This window comes from Chenopodium quinoa, unplaced genomic scaffold, assembly GCF_001683475.1.
Source record: "Chenopodium quinoa cultivar QQ74 unplaced genomic scaffold, ASM168347v1, whole genome shotgun sequence".
NCBI classification, from domain to species: Eukaryota; Viridiplantae; Streptophyta; class Magnoliopsida; order Caryophyllales; family Amaranthaceae; genus Chenopodium; species Chenopodium quinoa.
In genome coordinates this window covers 2,116,648-2,133,937 of record NW_018742461.1, presented here as the reverse complement: position 1 = coordinate 2,133,937, position 17,290 = coordinate 2,116,648, and the positions used below count along the sequence as shown (strand labels likewise).

At 36.6% G+C, this 17,290-nt stretch overlaps 1 protein-coding gene across 2 annotated transcripts; it reads right to left on the bottom strand.

The window, feature by feature from the left end:
• Positions 1–174: 174 nt before the first annotated feature.
• Positions 175–14,841, bottom strand: LOC110718665 (epidermal growth factor receptor substrate 15-like 1). 2 transcript variants are annotated; one of them, XR_002510946.1, is made up of 14 exons: positions 13,468–14,841; positions 10,440–11,544; positions 8,816–9,025; positions 8,422–8,651; positions 7,252–7,326; positions 5,454–5,525; positions 5,274–5,372; positions 5,108–5,176; positions 4,903–5,017; positions 4,400–4,468; positions 3,385–3,730; positions 2,711–2,822; positions 991–2,332; positions 175–578 (listed from the first exon to the last, which is right to left on the bottom strand). XR_002510946.1 is itself a non-coding variant. In XM_021897547.1 (13 exons), exons 1-13 carry the CDS (start codon positions 13,603–13,605, stop codon positions 1,211–1,213), a joined length of 3,762 nt encoding a protein of 1,253 aa, XP_021753239.1. In that variant the 5' UTR covers positions 13,606–14,841; the 3' UTR covers positions 657–1,210. The 2 variants fall into 2 exon arrangements, 1 of the variants encoding a protein (XP_021753239.1); XM_021897547.1 differs by lacking the exon at positions 175–578 and having other exon boundaries at positions 657–2,332.
• Positions 14,842–17,290: the final 2,449 nt, after the last annotated feature.

Below are 17,290 nucleotides of genomic sequence, written 5' to 3'. Positions count from 1 at the left end.
CGGACTACGGAATACTTTCTCTACCCGTCTTGAAGGGTCTTGTTAGATTCATCTTATTATATATTTATAAATACTCGTGTCAATTTTTTAATTTTGCGTGTATAGAAATGAAGTTATATACGGATCATGAAAAGTCAAATGTGACAAAAAATAAATAAATAAATAGGAGTATAATGCGGAGAAGTCAATAGGTACAAATTTATTTAAATCAAGCTAAGCTTGGTGAAGTTGATGGGAAACTCAACTTGTAACTTTAAAGTCATGAGTTCGAGCTCCAATTGTGCTGGCTCTATGGTATGTGGAGAAATTGTAACAGTTAATGTTCCTTTTATCATAAGGATAGTTACAATAGAGCATCATGATATTTAAATGATAGAATAAATCAGAAATTGAAGGATTTGAAAAGGAAAAAAAATAAAATAAAATTTACTCCGTAAAAGAAATTTGCTTCATGCTCGTGTTAGTCATACAGAGTACTGTGTATTTTTATTCGTTGCGGCCAGTGACCTTTGAAAACATGTCTCTAGAATCACAGTCGATCTGCCTTTTATTACAGCCGGTGAGTATTAAGCAAACAACTGCAAAAATTACATCAGAAAATTTCTTCAGATCAATCTAAACAGTCCCTCCCATATTCAAACAGACCGAGTCAAAAATTAGGATTCAACTCTACACGCTACTTGCAAAAACATTCAATTTTGTTGAGATACAATATTCAATGACATTTAATTTAAGATAAAATGCAAAAAATCACAGCTACACTAGAGTAACACAACAGTCGTGTAACCAGGTAATTGTAAAGAATAACATACACTCGTGCTGATACTACAAAGCCAGCCCACTATATTTTCATTACAAGCCACAATATTGGCTAAGGAGGAAAAAAAAAACAAGAATCCCAAAGGTTCTCATCAGCAGGAAAATGGCAATAGCAAAAATTTCGCAAACCCAACAAAGCCCCAAGAAAATATATAATAGAGGAATGTTTACCAAGGTTAAAAATAATGAAGCTGATAAGCCAGGAGTAAGCCGCTTTAAAGATCGTAGCAGGGATTTTCGGCTGGTTGGTAGCAGGTGGCAAACCTGCAGCACGCTAGGGAGCCTGTAAAAACACCAGGATGAAGCATTCCCGGGCTCTAACATTTGTAGGCAAAATTGCTCTAGCATCAAAGCACTGGACAAAGGATATAGAATATAAACTCACTATACTCTAAAACGCACTCCAACTATCTGTTCGATCTTTTGGGGTTTCACTACCCACAGTCGACTTAAATGGCCCAGAAGAACCGAATGCATCCATGTCACCCCTAGGTGTTTCATTGCCAAATGATGAACCAAATGGCCCACCAAACCCGTAAGAATCAAACTCACCCCTAGGCGTCTCACTGCCAAAAGGAGATTTAAAAGAACCAGAGTATCCAAAATAGTCCGATTCTCCCCTGGGTGTTTCACTGCCCAGTGATGACTTGAAAGGACCACCAAAAGGGTCAGTATCTGCTCTTGGAGTTTCACTGCCCCAAGACGACTTGAAAGGCCCAACAGAACCAAATGGATCAGCATCTGCTCTCGGTGTTTCAACACCCAGTGATGACCGAAAAGGTGCCCCAAAAGGATCTGAATCAGCCCTAGGAGTTTCACTGGCCATAGATGACCTGAAAGGCCCCACAGAACCAAATGCATCTATCTCTGACCTTGGAGTTTCATTTCCCAGAGAAGACCTAAATGCACTAGATCCGAAAGCATCAGAGTCCCCCCTAGGAGTCTCACTTCCAAATGAAGACTTAAAAGGCCCAGAGCCAAAAGCGTCTGAATCATCAAATGATGAAAATCGATCCCCATAATCAAAATCATTAGTACTTCGCATAGAATCAAACCGTGAAAAAGAATCCCTTTGCTGAAATGACCTATCATCATGTGACTCAAAATCTCCAGTACTGCGCATGGAATCAAATCGAGATAGCTTTTCTTGAGGCTGAAAGCCACTATCTGATGACCTGAAGGAATCAAATCTTGAAAAGTTTAAACCGCGCTCTAGTCCTTCGCCAAATTTCTGTGGAGAATAGCTTGATTCATAGAGTGGTGTGCTTGGAACAGAATCGGCAAAAATGCTCTGTTTAGGCAAAAAGCCATCTGCTGGTGTACCAGGAACAGAATCTGCAAAAATGCTCTTTTTCGGCACAAAGACATCTGCTGGTGTGCCTGGTACAGAGTCTGCAAATATGCCTTTTTTGGGCAAAAAGTCATCAGCCTGTGAGGAACTAGTCCTGATAGGAGGCAGAGTCCATTGCCCGTGTCCAAACAAATCATCATTATGCTTGTCGAGTTTCATCTCCTAAAAAACAAGTCAGCAACAAATTTAAGGTTAACTTGGTTCAAATATAACAGGAATAGAGGGGTTCGTGGAGCACAGTGTTTCTTTTAACATCAACCAGGGAGAGGGGGAGGTGTTTATCCCGAATTTTTTACTACAGCAAGCAGAGACTGAAAAACTGCTACTCAATTGATAATGCAACAGTCCAAAAACAAAGTGAACTAAAGATGAGTTCTCTATTTTCCAGACCTTAGAATTTAATAAACAGAAGCAATAAACTATTAAACTTTCATTGATGTCAATTTGACGAAGCTTTGCCTAGAAAACCTAGTTGTACATGGTTTTCTAAGTACAATGTTGAAGTTGTTACAAGTGCTACAAGATAATAGTTTTATTTACCTTTGAGAAACCCCAGATTGAGTCGGCATCATCATTAGTATCAAAGGTGCCCTGAGACGGCTCATCGAAACTCTTCTCCCCGGATATTGAAGCATCAGCAATCCCAACGTCACTGCATCAGATAAACAGCAACAATCATCAGTATAGGCCCAGGAATAACAACAATACTGTATATAGTTAACAAGACAATGGTATTTGTCATCCCACAATGAAGTGCGATTGATGAGTCAAATTGGATTGATCTATCCTGATTATAAGCAACCATTCCAAACATATTACCAGCATAAAAAAATGCCTGACTTTGTTCAAGACCATAGGAACAATGAAAAGTGAAATATTAGGAGATATATTTGCAGGGAAGGAAAATACAAAAAAAAATAAGCTTACTTAAGCAGAATTATCTATAAGAAACAATGTAGAATCTGACAGAAAGAATTTCATGTCTTGTTTTCTGCTACTATGGAGAGTAGACCTGGTTATTGGGCTTGTAGTCATGATTGGTGTGGGTCAATAATGGGTAGGGTCAAAGAAGGTCACATTTTATTGGGCCAAAGCTTGTGGGGTTATTAGCATTGCAGTGCCTGTTTAAGGTACTTTCAGCTACAATAAAAAGTTAACAAAAAAAATAGATACTATCCAACAAACATGACGCCATCCATAAAATCAATACATACCTCTGAGATCCCTTGGCACGAGGTGAAGCAACAGAACTTTCAAGCTTTTGGAAATGATTGTCCTTAGATCCATCACGTGGACTTCCATGCGAACTTCTAGCAGAAGGACTAGAAACTGTATTCTTTACCGTTTCAACTGCTTTAGGGGTACCTACGACACCATTTTCTGCCACCTGTTCATCCTCTGCAGCGGACTTGACAGGTTTGGTTTCAGAGTCTGAGGTATGAGCAGCTGCATCACCTTCAAAAATCATATTCTTTTCTTTCTTTGCAGCTTTAATTTTTGTTTTCGGAGGTGCAATGATGTTATTCACGTCAAGAGTCAGATCCTTCACAAAAGTGTAACCTGAAGCAGAAAACCAAATGCACAAACAAACATGAGAAAACCAAACATACCCACATTCTCTAATGCAAACAAGACACAGAGATAACAGTACAACACTTGAGTGAAAATTTAATGAACAAAATATCAAGGCTTGCACAATCCTATTCACTTTCAGCTGTTGAAACTGTTAGCAGATTATAAAATAAAAAATAAAAAATGAACATGAAGGGGGAAAAAACAGTAAAATGATTATATGGCTGGATAAAGTTTCTAACAGCAAATAACATGGTTGACATGAGATCATTAAGGTCAGAACTGCCCATCACCAAAAATTAAAATATAAAATTAAAATTAAAAGTAAATAAGTAATTATATAAAAATCTCCACAAATACTGAGCATATTATTACCCTAAAAACAAGTTTTAGGTAATAAGTTCAGACAAGATCAAATAGGCCTTCCAAGTTTATTTCACAATAATAATAAATTCAGGAGAAATGCTAATATGGTCAGAAGGCGGCTGATATGGGCTAGAATTCTAAAAAATTCAGACAAGGAAAACAAAGGTGGAAAAATCCACAGAACTGCAAGGCATGAAGAATAAGACTTGCAAACAATAAAAAAATGATCACTGACATAAAATAATGAAATAGTTTGATTCTCCATCTAATAACAATATAGATTCAACTAACCTTCATCTTCAAATTTATCCCAGTCTTCATCCCAATCAGCAGCACTCTCCTGAATGCCAGGTTGCCACCCTGAGAAAATAAAAACAAAAAACTGCTTCAGAACAAAATCAATCCAAATTGAGCTGACATTTCAGATGATATGAAGATTTAGCCAGAGTTAACAATCTTGTAAGCCTTGGAACTCATTGCAATTTGAAAGGTTGTCCGGCTTTACATGTCAGTACCTAATGAGGCCCAGCTTTAACTATATATATTACAGTTTACAGTCTAAAGCTAGGCCTTGTTTTAATATCAAGTAAAATGTCTAGCCCTTAGAAACAGGACAAATTTTTTGGAATAAAACAAGTACACTATGATGCCTAGACCAAAAATAAATAAACAAGAAGAGATAGCCAAAGATGTCAAAGTACTATTATACAATATACGTGGGGAAGCCTTCCCCTGCCTCATCAGTGATTTGAACTCAAAAGAAATGAGGATCAAAGAAAAGTGTACGAAATTACCAAAGGGAAGCTCAACTAGCGTGGTAGGTTTAGCACGCAATCCATATTTCTTGCAACGTTCACAGAGAGATCTTATTAATTCCTCCAAACTAGACTGGATGTGATCAGCACGAACCTGACAAGATACTCCAGACTCAGAAAAGCAAAAAGCAAGGGAAATGTTCGTGTTCATCTTGTGTTTTCTTTCATAGCTAGTACAAAATACCTGAAAGTTCTCATCAGTGCCATCCTGCTCCATCTTCACAATTGCCTGATACATCTCCATTTTCTTCTCCTGCAAATAATCAGAGTAAAATTATACTATAACAGCTAAAGGAAATGCTTCTTACCAGCTACAACCCTGATGAACTAATATAAATCACAACAAAAACCTGTATGTCACGGAATGTTGCTTCTTCAATTGTCAATCTAGATGCCACATCACCATTTTGTCTGTACTTCTCTTCATACTTCTTAGCCAGAGACTCAACCTGAAAAGTCACACTTGTGAAAATGTGACCACTTTTGTTATCTGATAAGGTAAATCTGAGGAAAAAAAATTAAGCTCACACCTCACGCTTATCTGCAGCAGCCCTCTCTGAAACTTCATTAAAGCGACTGTCACATCTACTCTTGTACAGAACCTTACAAAAAAAAATTGTTATCAATATTCCAAGGTAACATTGAAGTAGTGAGGAACTATCAATAATAACATCCAAAAACAAAGCAAGCTATACACCGCCAAAAAATCTGTTAAAGAAAGGGAATGATCGTTCTTGTAACCAATAGGAAATGACATGATAAGAAAAGTAACAAAACTAAATTTGTAATTCATAAATTTACCATCATTTTTTTCTCTCTCATCATAACCACACACACGACACACTGCAATAAAATGGAAGTATGACAAGTGAACTTCCTCAACTTAATATTCTCTTTGAGCTATTCACTGTTATTTGTATACTACCTCAGAAAGTTCTGAACAATATAAGAGCATACACAATGGTTGCCCAACCCCATCTTGGTTATTGATTATTTTATTATTTTATCCATCTTCCACCTCACTTATAACCACTCTTATAACCATTTAATAACCAATGTATGCCAATAGTTAACCATAATATTTTGGTTATACATTTTCTCTCTCCTACTTTTACCCAACCCCACCACACAATTTATTACTTAAATTCTATTATTATTAAATAATGCATTTGGTAATAATCATTCAAAATTAATAATTATTTATTAGCATACATTAATTAGATAAAATCTCAAAAATTTAAAAATAATGCAATTTTGATATTAATTAGTACGTAATTAGTCGTTAATTAAGACACAAACAATAATTGTAACCCTACTACATTCCACAATAATAAAAATCATACATATATATTCTATCAAATGACAAAAGTTATCAAGTTTTCTGTTAGATTTTGGAATGTTCATCTTAACACAATTTGCCAATAAGAAGAGTAATTTTCACTTAAAAAAAAGTTGTTTCAAAATACTTCAATATTGGGCTCATTTTATAGAGAAAAATAAAATAGAGCCGTTGGTGTATTTTTTTTTTTTTTCAGAATTGTATTTTAAAAATTATGGCCGTTACAAAAATTACAACGGTTATAAATTCAGAGCAAATCTCAACCATTGATATTTGTATTACGTGTCAAAATCTTAGCCATCCATGTCAACCAAAAAGCAAAAAAAAAATTGCATGACCATATACATAACCGGTTATTTGAATAACCTGGTTATTCAATTGATACCCCAATAATTTCTCTCTCCTCAATATTTTATTAATATTTTCATTTTCTCTCTCTTAATAACCACCCAAATAGTTAATGGCTGTGGGTACTCTAAGTTTTCATCCATTCCAAAAAGTTCCCAACACTTTCACTTTATTCCATTTTTGGCAGATTCCTTTTCCAAACCCCTCATACCCTACAATATTATTACCTTTCCACTTACTCTCTCTTACTCTATCCAGATTATTCTTACACTATTAATTATCCAAAATTTTCTTACACCCACTCACACACAACACTCTCTCTTCAAATGCATAAATTTGTGTGCATATAGTACTCCGTATATATTAACAGCTTTCACGATCGGATGTAATAGAAAAAAGACATTGGTTCTTAACAAAAGATTGGGTAGTAATTGTTATCTACTAAACATGCAAATTTGTTGCCATTTTAAATCATTCGAGAGCCTCACTATAGCAATTATACACCCTTGCACAATGTGCATACATGCAAAAGAACACACAGATGGAAAACTATGCCACTCCATAGAAATTCTCATAATTGTGCCATAATGAAACAATTGTGACACAACGTTACTAGATTAAGAAAGCTTAAAAGTACTCACAAGCTCCTGCATTTTAACTCGGTAGAACTCCGTTTTCTCTCTTGCTTCTTTTATTTCCTTCTCCAGTTCTTCAACCTGGCATCAACCAAACAACATTCTCAGTAAAACAAAAGACAACACAAAAGCAAAGACAATTTCTATTTCTCAGACACCACAAAGCCCGCACTATATAATGAAGAAAAAAAAGAAGAAATAATTCTCTCATCAAGGAGCTGCTAGCAATTGAGAAGGAGGAGGAGACTGATATGATAAATCACGGGAGGACAATCATAATACAAATTAGCTCGAGAGGAAACAATCACAAAGACTGTTAGCTCAGGTGGCAAAAATCAAAAGACAGTTCAAACCAAAAGAAAACATTTTCAACAGAATTTCATCTCCATCAAAATTCTAATATCAATTCCTTTTAAGGGTTCCTTGATACCGGAGCTACTGAAAGAAAAACGGAAGTGAGAGACAGACAGAGAGAGAGAGAGAGAGAGAGAGAGAGAGAGATTGTAAACATATAGGAAGAAATATGTGGGCATTCCTTCATTACAAAAGAAAAATTATTTCTATCATTAAGACAAATAATTTCCATCAACTACAAACCAAACATAGGAAAATCAAATATCAATTTTCTTAAAATACAATTTCCCCTTAAACAAGCACAGCCTAAGAATAAAAATGCAGAAACAGAAATTGGATAACAAATTGAATAAGCCTTTGGTAAAAAAAAAAATCTTGTTCCTCAATGAAAGAAGAACTGATGAAAGCTAATTTGGTATTAACAGACATTTAAAAGTCTAAGATTAAGGAACCTTTCTGACCCTAGCAATTCTCACACAACCCACAGTACCCTGGATAAAGAATAAAGAAAAAAGAAAAGAGAAAAAGGAAGCATATAAAGATTGTTCATAGAAGAGATATTCCTCATAATTATGAGTTTCTAGTACAGCACTTGCCACAATAACCCATTATAAGTTGCTCCTTTCATCCCCTTTCGATTGTCTCAACTTTACCAAGAGGTCAAATCCAGTCAGCATGACCAATCTTATTTTTATTATATGGAATCTCTGTGTGTGTGTGTGTGTGTGTAAATGAGTAACTGACACTCAAAACTTCACAGCATCATTGCAACATAGAAGCACCTGAACTGGAAGTATATAAGAGCAAGTACACAACACATACCTTTTTATTAGCCTCTGATGCCTCCAAGAATTTCAAATTGAGTGATTTCTGCTCCACTTCACTTAGCTGTTCTACTAGGTGCTTTTCTAACGTTGGCACTTTGGCTTTTGGTGGCTTAGGTGGCATTCTATCATCAGATGACATATGAGCCGTAACAGGCAATGGTGGCTTCCCTGTCGGACGTGCATTTGGTCTTGGAGCAGTTCCAGGTGCCTGTGGTTGCTGGAAACCTAAAAGACAAAGAAAGTGTGCAAAGTAAAAAGAGGCAGCTCCGTAAGGAAATATCCCATTAAACATTATTTGCTGTTTTTTTTTTATCAGTCAGTCCAAAGTTCATCAAGCATAGAAGTCAGAATGAAGTTAAGGAGCAGAAAAATGCAACATCTCAGCTTACCAGCAGAATATCCCCATCCTGCATTACCATATCCAGCAGGTGGTTGAGTAGTTGCGGGGAAATCAAGCACAACACTACTTGGAAGAACTGCTGGAAGAGGACGTCCTTCCCTGTATCTTTCCATCAGATAAAGTGCAATGCAGAATTCCCTGAGAGAAAGATTGCTATCATTATCCTGATCAGACAAGTCCCACACCTGCTTTAAGACCTCTGGAACATGTAACAATACTGAATAAGTGGCACATCAAATAAGGAAACCTGCTCCTACCAAAACAAAAATAGAAATCTGACATGTCATACATGAAACAATCCAAATATTTGAAGAGACCAAATTCCATACATTTTTTTCGATTTCATTAAAAAAGAATACATTTAAAAAGTAAAGGGCCTGTAAACCCTATACAAAGAGGAGGCCAAAGAACCCATAAAATGTAATGCCCCCAATACCCTACAGATATATACTATACACCATACAAGAGACCAATTCCTCCATTGTTAAATTCTCTACAGTAAAAAAACAAAATTCTCATTGAAGATCACTAAAGAATTGTTTTGATCCATAATAGAAGAACATGCTTATGAATGCAATCTTCTTACAATACAAAAATGTATAAAGTTTACAGAGCCAAACACTCCAGCAAGAGATAGTTGATCCAGCCAGAACAGCAGAATGACACAAAAAATTGAGAACCCATGACTGAACTACAATAACTCTCAGCTCCATGGAAAAGTGCTTGTTTGGTTGAACATGGGAAATAATAAGGCCAAGGAAGATGATTTTCCCACGCAATTTTATTCCTAGGAATGACTAATTGTTGTTTGGCTGAGCATATGAAGTTTTACTTCCCATGAGAGGTTTCAGTTACATAGGGGCCCTAGGTAAGTAGCTCCCTCCATTTTGTGGGAAGCAGAAATTCTTAGGAAAACTGGCTTCCCATGACTTTTCCAACCAAACAACTCCAACTTTTCCCACTTCATAAGAAATTTTACATTCCATGAATTTCAATGTCAACCACACAAGCACTAAATATTTTAGAGGGTACTACAAATAAATTTTACACTGCACAGAATTATAGGGGAAAAAACTGAAATTTAAGCTCCCCAAACAAAAACACAGTGCACACAACACAATATTATAAGTTGGTGACTTCTTAAATTTCAATCACATTACAGCTCTAGTCTATATAAATTTCTAATGGAACAGAATCTACAGAGAGACTTCAGCAATCTACCCACCACATTTTTGCAGAGACTTCAGATAACCACCCACACCACTTTCCTTTCACGTAATCAATACTCCAAAGTGCCAGGATTTTAAGAGGGAGGAGGGGAGGGGTTAAACGCTCAAACAAGAACTACAATTTAAAATATGAAAATTCAAACAAAAACTACAGTTGGAGGGGGGAAAGTTACTCAGCACACAGCCAAAAAAATATGCACAAGAGCCACAGGACTTGCTTCAAAATTAAAGATATGAAACAAAAACAGAGGAGAAACACAATTAAAGTGTTAACAAAAAAAGTTAGATGAAACCTTATACATCAATAAGAAATCAAGCATACTTCTACATAAGATACTAAAAATTATAAAGCATAAAAGTAGATGACAAAATCTAACCACCTACCTCGTGGTAACTTCCAACTTAAAAATAGATTGCGCGCTTGTTCACCAGTAATTTTCCCATCTTTATCAGTATCAACCTCCATAAATACTTTGGTGTATTTCTGTAGATCAGTCTGAGTTGGTCTTGGCCAGTGCAGCTGGGGCTGATGTCCTGCAGAATTATTAGGTGGGGATGCAGGAGGGCCACGTGGAGCAATATTTTGGACTGGAATATGTTGATTCTGTTTCACGTGTGATTGCAGCTTTTGATGTTGTCCACCGAAAGAGTGTGCAGCAAGTGAATTCGGTACAGAAGTAACAGAACCCTGCTTTGAGAAAGACTGGTTGCCAGCTGAGACTGGAACCGAGGGTGTAGGGACTTGTACACTTCCAGCAGATGACGTAAGAACAGAACCCTCTCTTTTGGGCAGAGACGGAGCGGCAGACAATGCTTCACCTCCGAAGAAAGAGCCTTGACTGAACCCATTTTGTGATGGTTTAGGCTGCGTGGCAGAGTTTCCTGCTGTTACAGATGGCTTAGGTGGTAAAGAAGCTGCTGGTCCTTCTGTTGATGTCACCCCAGACTGGTTCGTCAAAAGACTGCTACTTCTCTCTGAGTATACTGTTGTTGGTGACCTTCCCGTGTTAACAACCCCTACGTCATTTGAAGGTCTAGAATTAGGCAGATTTGATCCAGGTTGAGGAGCTCCTCCAGGAAATCCTTGAAATCCAACCCCGTGCACAGGTTGTGTAGCCACACCAGAAACTGTATTTTGAGGTCTCACAGTCCCACTTACTGCTGGTTGGTTATATTGCTGATTCATGTTAACATTAGGTGATACTGGTACTCCTCTAGGTCCAGGGTTATGGTAAGAGATAGGAGCAACATTGCTTGTCTGAGGTGCGGAAGGGGTTGATCCAGCAGTACTTGACTGAGGACCAGGTGTAGTAGGCAAACTTATCTGTGGTGCTGGTATTTTAGCTGAAGCTGGACCATATAAAGCTGCCTTGACAAGCTCGGGAGTTAATTCACGCTTGCTTTGTGCAACGGTCACAAGTTTAAGAGCATTATAGAATTCGGCTCTACCAAGGAACCCTGTTCGGTTATGGTCAGCAAACGTCCATATCTATAATAATTTTTATTAAAAAAAAAAAAAAAAAAAAAGGAAATACAGTCAGCATAATACAGTTAAACAAGAAGACATTCCAAAATGTGCATGTTCTAAGTCAGCACTTAGAGGTATCCAAAGACCAGAGTAACATCACCCATCTTTGAAAGACGTATTCTCTCCTTTGTTTTTAAGAGTTACACTTAGCCATCATTGGCCTTACCATTGAACATTAATATATTTGTTTATGTATTAGTAAAAATTATGGAGAATGAGAGCTGATATTTATTAAAAAAAAAAAAAAAAAAAAAAAGTAACACATTGAGAGGAATCTAACAAATGTTTTGATAAATACAATAGTGATAATCTATGTTTAAAATTTTCTAACTTTGACCAAATAGGCCAATATTTTAACTGATACTTCCTCTATTTCTATTGCACCATTTCCCTAAACGTACTTCATATAGGGACCAATTCCCACTAGCCTTGATTCATGTAATCTTCTTTTCTCACAATACCCTACACATCCCCCTACTTTCACTCCTAAATTATAGTGCCAAAAAGAAATGGTGCAACTACATACAAACGGAGGAAGTACATAAAAATAAAAAATAAATAATTAAAAATAAATAAAATGAAATAAAATAAAAAAAAAAAACAACAATAACAAAGGTAATTTTGAATCGAGCAACTAGTTACTTTAAACATATAAAAACTAAGTTCATTTGCATCCATCCCCTGGTTCAATCAACCATGCCATATGACCCAAAGATCCGTTCTAAGTCTAATAGGCTACACGGCTAATTTTTTTCCCAACTGTATCACAATTTGGATGAAACATCCCTGCCATTCATCACTATCAAGTCTCGATAAGCATCAAATGTATTGTAGTTGCAACTTTGCAAGCTCAATGACTGAAAGTCTGAAATACCCAGTGAAGAACAAAAAATCCCAACCATGCAATTTGCTATCAAGGAATGTAAGACTTTAAAGTAATTATTTTGTTGAACATGATTAGTAATGTTACTAATGTATCATCAGGTTTTGATTTTCTCATGTAGTTTCATAAGCCGGTAATAGTAAGTTGTTGTTTGGTTAATCATAAGAAGCAAAACTTTCCATGAAAAATTCCGATTGCCTAGGGTGGCCTTGGTGAGCTACTTACCACATTTTTGCCAACCACATAACTTACACATTCTTCCACTCCATAGTTACCCCATATTTATAACAAACAAGCACTAAGAAGATGGGGGGAAATAGCACATTAGTTGCCCTATTCTTATAACCATCAGTAGCAGAACCAAGGTAGTGATGAGTTATCTGCCTCTGTTAGGGTGAATGTCATGAGTCCACAAAATGACGAGAAGAGCCAGCTAAACTTCATTGCCACAACCGAGGCAGCAATTGGTATACAGCCCCCTATCGGGACAAATCAACAAATTGATGAGAATGGCCATTTAACGCTATGATAGGTATCCATCGAAAGTGCAGAGATGCTGCAGCTTTGGCATCCTATTGACCACTCCAATCGTACTAGTTGAATATAAAGCTATATTCTACCCCTCTCCCTCCCCCCACCCCACACACACACACAACAATATCACGATACTTAATAAATTTCCTCTATTAAAATCAATCACAAGATTCACAACCATGTCGATTCAGTGAGCTTTTAAAAACACCATCAAACATTCTAGCCAATAATCCCATCTCACTACTCTACCAGTTCTGACGATCTAACGACAACCCTTATAAATCAAATAACAAATTCAACCTGAAAATGGTCATAATTAACCAACAAAATGCCAAACAACTTTTCGGCAATCATAAATTTAGATCAATTGCATCTGAATTCACAAAACATCAAATTCAAAGTCGCTAAACAAACCACCAAATAACCAGGAGAGAGAAAATTCAATAGAAAGAGAAAAGAAAAAAAACCTGCGCGAGAACTTGCTTCGGCAAATTCGAACCCTGGAAGAAAGCGACGGCTTCAGCGCCACTAATTCTACCATCTTGATCCAAATCAGCTCTCCTAAAATACGTATCAAACAGATCCCCTGGGTTTTGTGCCGCCATTTCGACCACCCTGCACAAAACCAAAACCCCAATTCCTCGAAAATTCGCCGATCAAATCATCGATTCGAGAGAATCACAACCACCGATAACCAATCATAAATTCAACAGTCACTAAAATTAAGTATAATACTGCGAAATCTGGATCGAAAAGACGAATGTATTAAAGGAGTTGGTAGGCAATTTCAGTTGCGATTAGATTGCAATCAAAGTGGAGAGAGATTATGGCAAAGGAGTGAAGAGATTTGCAGGTGAAATTAGGGTTTTGAAATTGGGGATTTTTTTTTTTTTTTGGGGGGAGAGGAGAGAGAAAAAGGAAGTGTTTGATTATTCTGGCGAGCCAAAAATAGGCGTCGGCGACGACTGCCTGTCACCGATTTAAGACAGGGAAGGATTTTGATTTTAGCAGACTGTAAGTGCTTTTCTTTTTGGTGTTTTTCTTTTCTTTTCATTCAATTTTTTTTATTTTTTTATTTTTATTTTTATTTTTATTTTATTTTTTCATTTCTATTTTTATTATTTTATTATAAGGGGGTGATATACTGATATGAGATTAACTTAACAAATTTGGGAACTTTTGAAACGTGGTCTAATTGTTTTGTGCACCTTCCTTCATTTATCCGAAGTAGTAAAGTACACAACTAATGCTAACTTCAAGATGTGGGGATTAGTGTAGTTGGTATAGATTAAAGGAAAAATTGCCCGCAATAATCCGATCTTTTGCCCGTCCGCTGAAAATAACCCCACCTTTGGATTATTTTTTAATAATCCCACCTTTACCCCCCGATCTTTTTTATTGGTCCCAACCGGTTAGTTAACTTGTTATAGCAAGTTACTAGCCACGTGTCGGCACCCAATTAGTCAAAAAAATAAAATTAAAAAAAATAAAAAAACAATTAATTAATTTAGAAACCACCCACCACCCAAACCACCTCCCCTGCCACCATTCTGGCGCGCTGGCCTCCCCTGCCACCAATCCCGGCGCGCCGCCCTCCCCTGCCACCCCTCCCTTGAACCACAATCGAACCCCCTTCCCTGAACCACCCTCGAACCCCTCCCTCCCTCACGAACCTCCACATGAACCACCCTCGAATCCTCACGAAACCAAGCCAACCCCCAACCGGCCAACCCCATTCACGCGGCTCCGGCTTACCCTCCCCTCCCATGAACCACCAATCCTCTCCCTCACTCTTACCCCCGTGAAAACCCAACCCTTAAACCCAGGCTCCGTCCGCGAAAAACCCACCAACTCCCTTAAACCCAGCTCCGACGCGTCGACTTCCCCCATCCCCAGATTCTGGTCGCGTCGCGTCTCCCCCGTCCACCGTTTCCAGCCGCGTCGTCGTCGTCGTCCACAGAGGAGGGGTTGTGTTAAATGGTTAATGTGGTTAAGGGGTTGGGTACTTGGGTTAATGGGTAATTGGGTTTAGGTTGGCTTGGCTCGGTGGGATTCCGGTCAGCTTGGTGGTTTCAAGTGTGGGTGGGATAGTGGTTCTAGGGTTTAGGTTGGGTGGTGGTGGCTGAATTGGGGTGGCTTAGGTGGCGGTGGTGGTTTTTTTACTACTTTTTTATTTTTATTTTTTTTACTAATCAAGGAGCAACACGTGTAAATTCTACTTTAAAAAAAAAAAAATACCTGCTCAATCGGTTCCAAGTAAAATGGGACCATTTATAGTGGAATGGGTATAAAGGTGGGATTATTAAAAAATAATCCAAAGGTGGGATTATTTTCAGCGGACGGGCAAAAGGTCGGATTATTCCGGGCAATTTTTCCTAGATTAAATTATTTTATATGATTAGTAATTTTGATTGATCTTATGTACCACCACAATGATAGCGTGTTATTATATGTAGATTTCATATTTCTCACGAGTGAGTGCATGAGAGGAAAGCTCTGTAAAAGAAATGAATGGAAAAAAACTTCATAGAAAATAATGTCTTTGCTTTTCTTCTCCTTAGTTCCTCCATTTTTTTTAGTCTATCAAGTTGATTTCTCTTTTATGTTCGCATCTTCATTGATATCTGAGATATATTTAATACCAGTTGAGATGTTATTATGCTAATACTTATGTTGATTACTAACAAATGAGCTATTATACTTGCTAATGTGGATACCATTCGCATTGGTTGGTTAACATATTTTGGGTGATATCTTGGACTTTGTACTTCGTATCTAAGACATGGGATCAAACCGCTTATTACCATTCGCCCTTTTTGACACTCTTTGTATAGAAAATTCCTAAAAATTACACTCGCTGATAATGTGATCATGTCCACTATTATGTAGCCTGATACATTTAAGGGAAATTTAAATTAAGTCAAACACATATCTTGATAGTTGACTTGGTATGATGCAACACAGCCGACGCCAACAAACTAATTTCACAAGCGCCTACATAACTATGTTACTAAAGTAATATTAGTCATAAAGTAAATGTAGAAGTGCTATTTTGGAATGTTTAAAAAACTCAAGACTTGATACTTTGACATGTTTTAGAAAACTACAATACTTTATTTAGGTAACTTTTAACAACTTAAACCAATTACCTTATTAGTACTTAATCACTTTCTCTTGTATTCTCTATAAACTTTTAACTTTCTTAAGATAATCTCTCATAGTCTTAGTCTTAGTCTTACTTTTTTGATAATCACATGAGTTAGCAATCCACTGATAGCCTTTTTTCTCTTGCCTAAAATAAGGGGTCTTATTTTTTTTTTATTTTTTTTTTCTTTTGACAAGAATAAGGTGTCATTTATTAGTGTTGCAATTTAGCAATTTTATCAGGATAATGTACTTGGATTAGTTGAATAATATTTTAAGTTTTGCACTTTTGCCCAATCATCACAAATTCAAAATTATCTGGGCCTCCACTTGAATATGGGCCTAGTTCGAAGACTTTCACTTTCAACTTTTAATTAAGTAACCTGGATAAGGGCCTAATTCGTAGGGATAACAAAGCGACAAGGAATGGGTTATTACAACGCAAAGCTTGGATATTGAGTATGCACTCCAATTCGGCAATTCCTTATCACAAAATATCATGTAAATGTTAATTTTTTTTTTCCTTGAATATTATGAATGATGATTAAAGCAAAGTTGGAGAAATGGTTTATAAAATGACTTATCAAAGTTCTTTCTAATCACATGATATTTACTTATTGAAATTTATACTCCCTCCATCCCATAAAGGCCATAATACTTGGGACGTTGGGTGGATAGGTAGTTTAAGAAAACTACAAGTGGGTCCATTTAAAACATTTGTTTATTATACAAAGAATTCTTTTTTGTATATTTATATTGTAAGAAAACAAAATGTTGGGGCGGTGGGGGTAGTGAGGAGAGAGAAAATGTAGGATTTAATTAGGTTTTGGTCCGAAAGTGAGTATAAGATTTTTTTTTTTTATTAGTGGTCCAATTCCATATTTACTAACGTGTCAAGTATTTTGGGGCGGACGAAAATGGTAATTGTGTCAAGTATTATGGGACGGAGGGAGTATAGTCTTATTGATCTTATTTGAACTTAATTAAATTGACTAGATCTTATTAAAACAAATTTTAGTTGTAAATTAAATTTAGGTAATTCTTATAATCGAATTTTAATATGAACTTATATGTCTTAAACTTATTTTTCCATTAAAAAAAAGTTGAAAATAGAGTAAAAAAAAGGATCTAAATTGTTATGTTGTT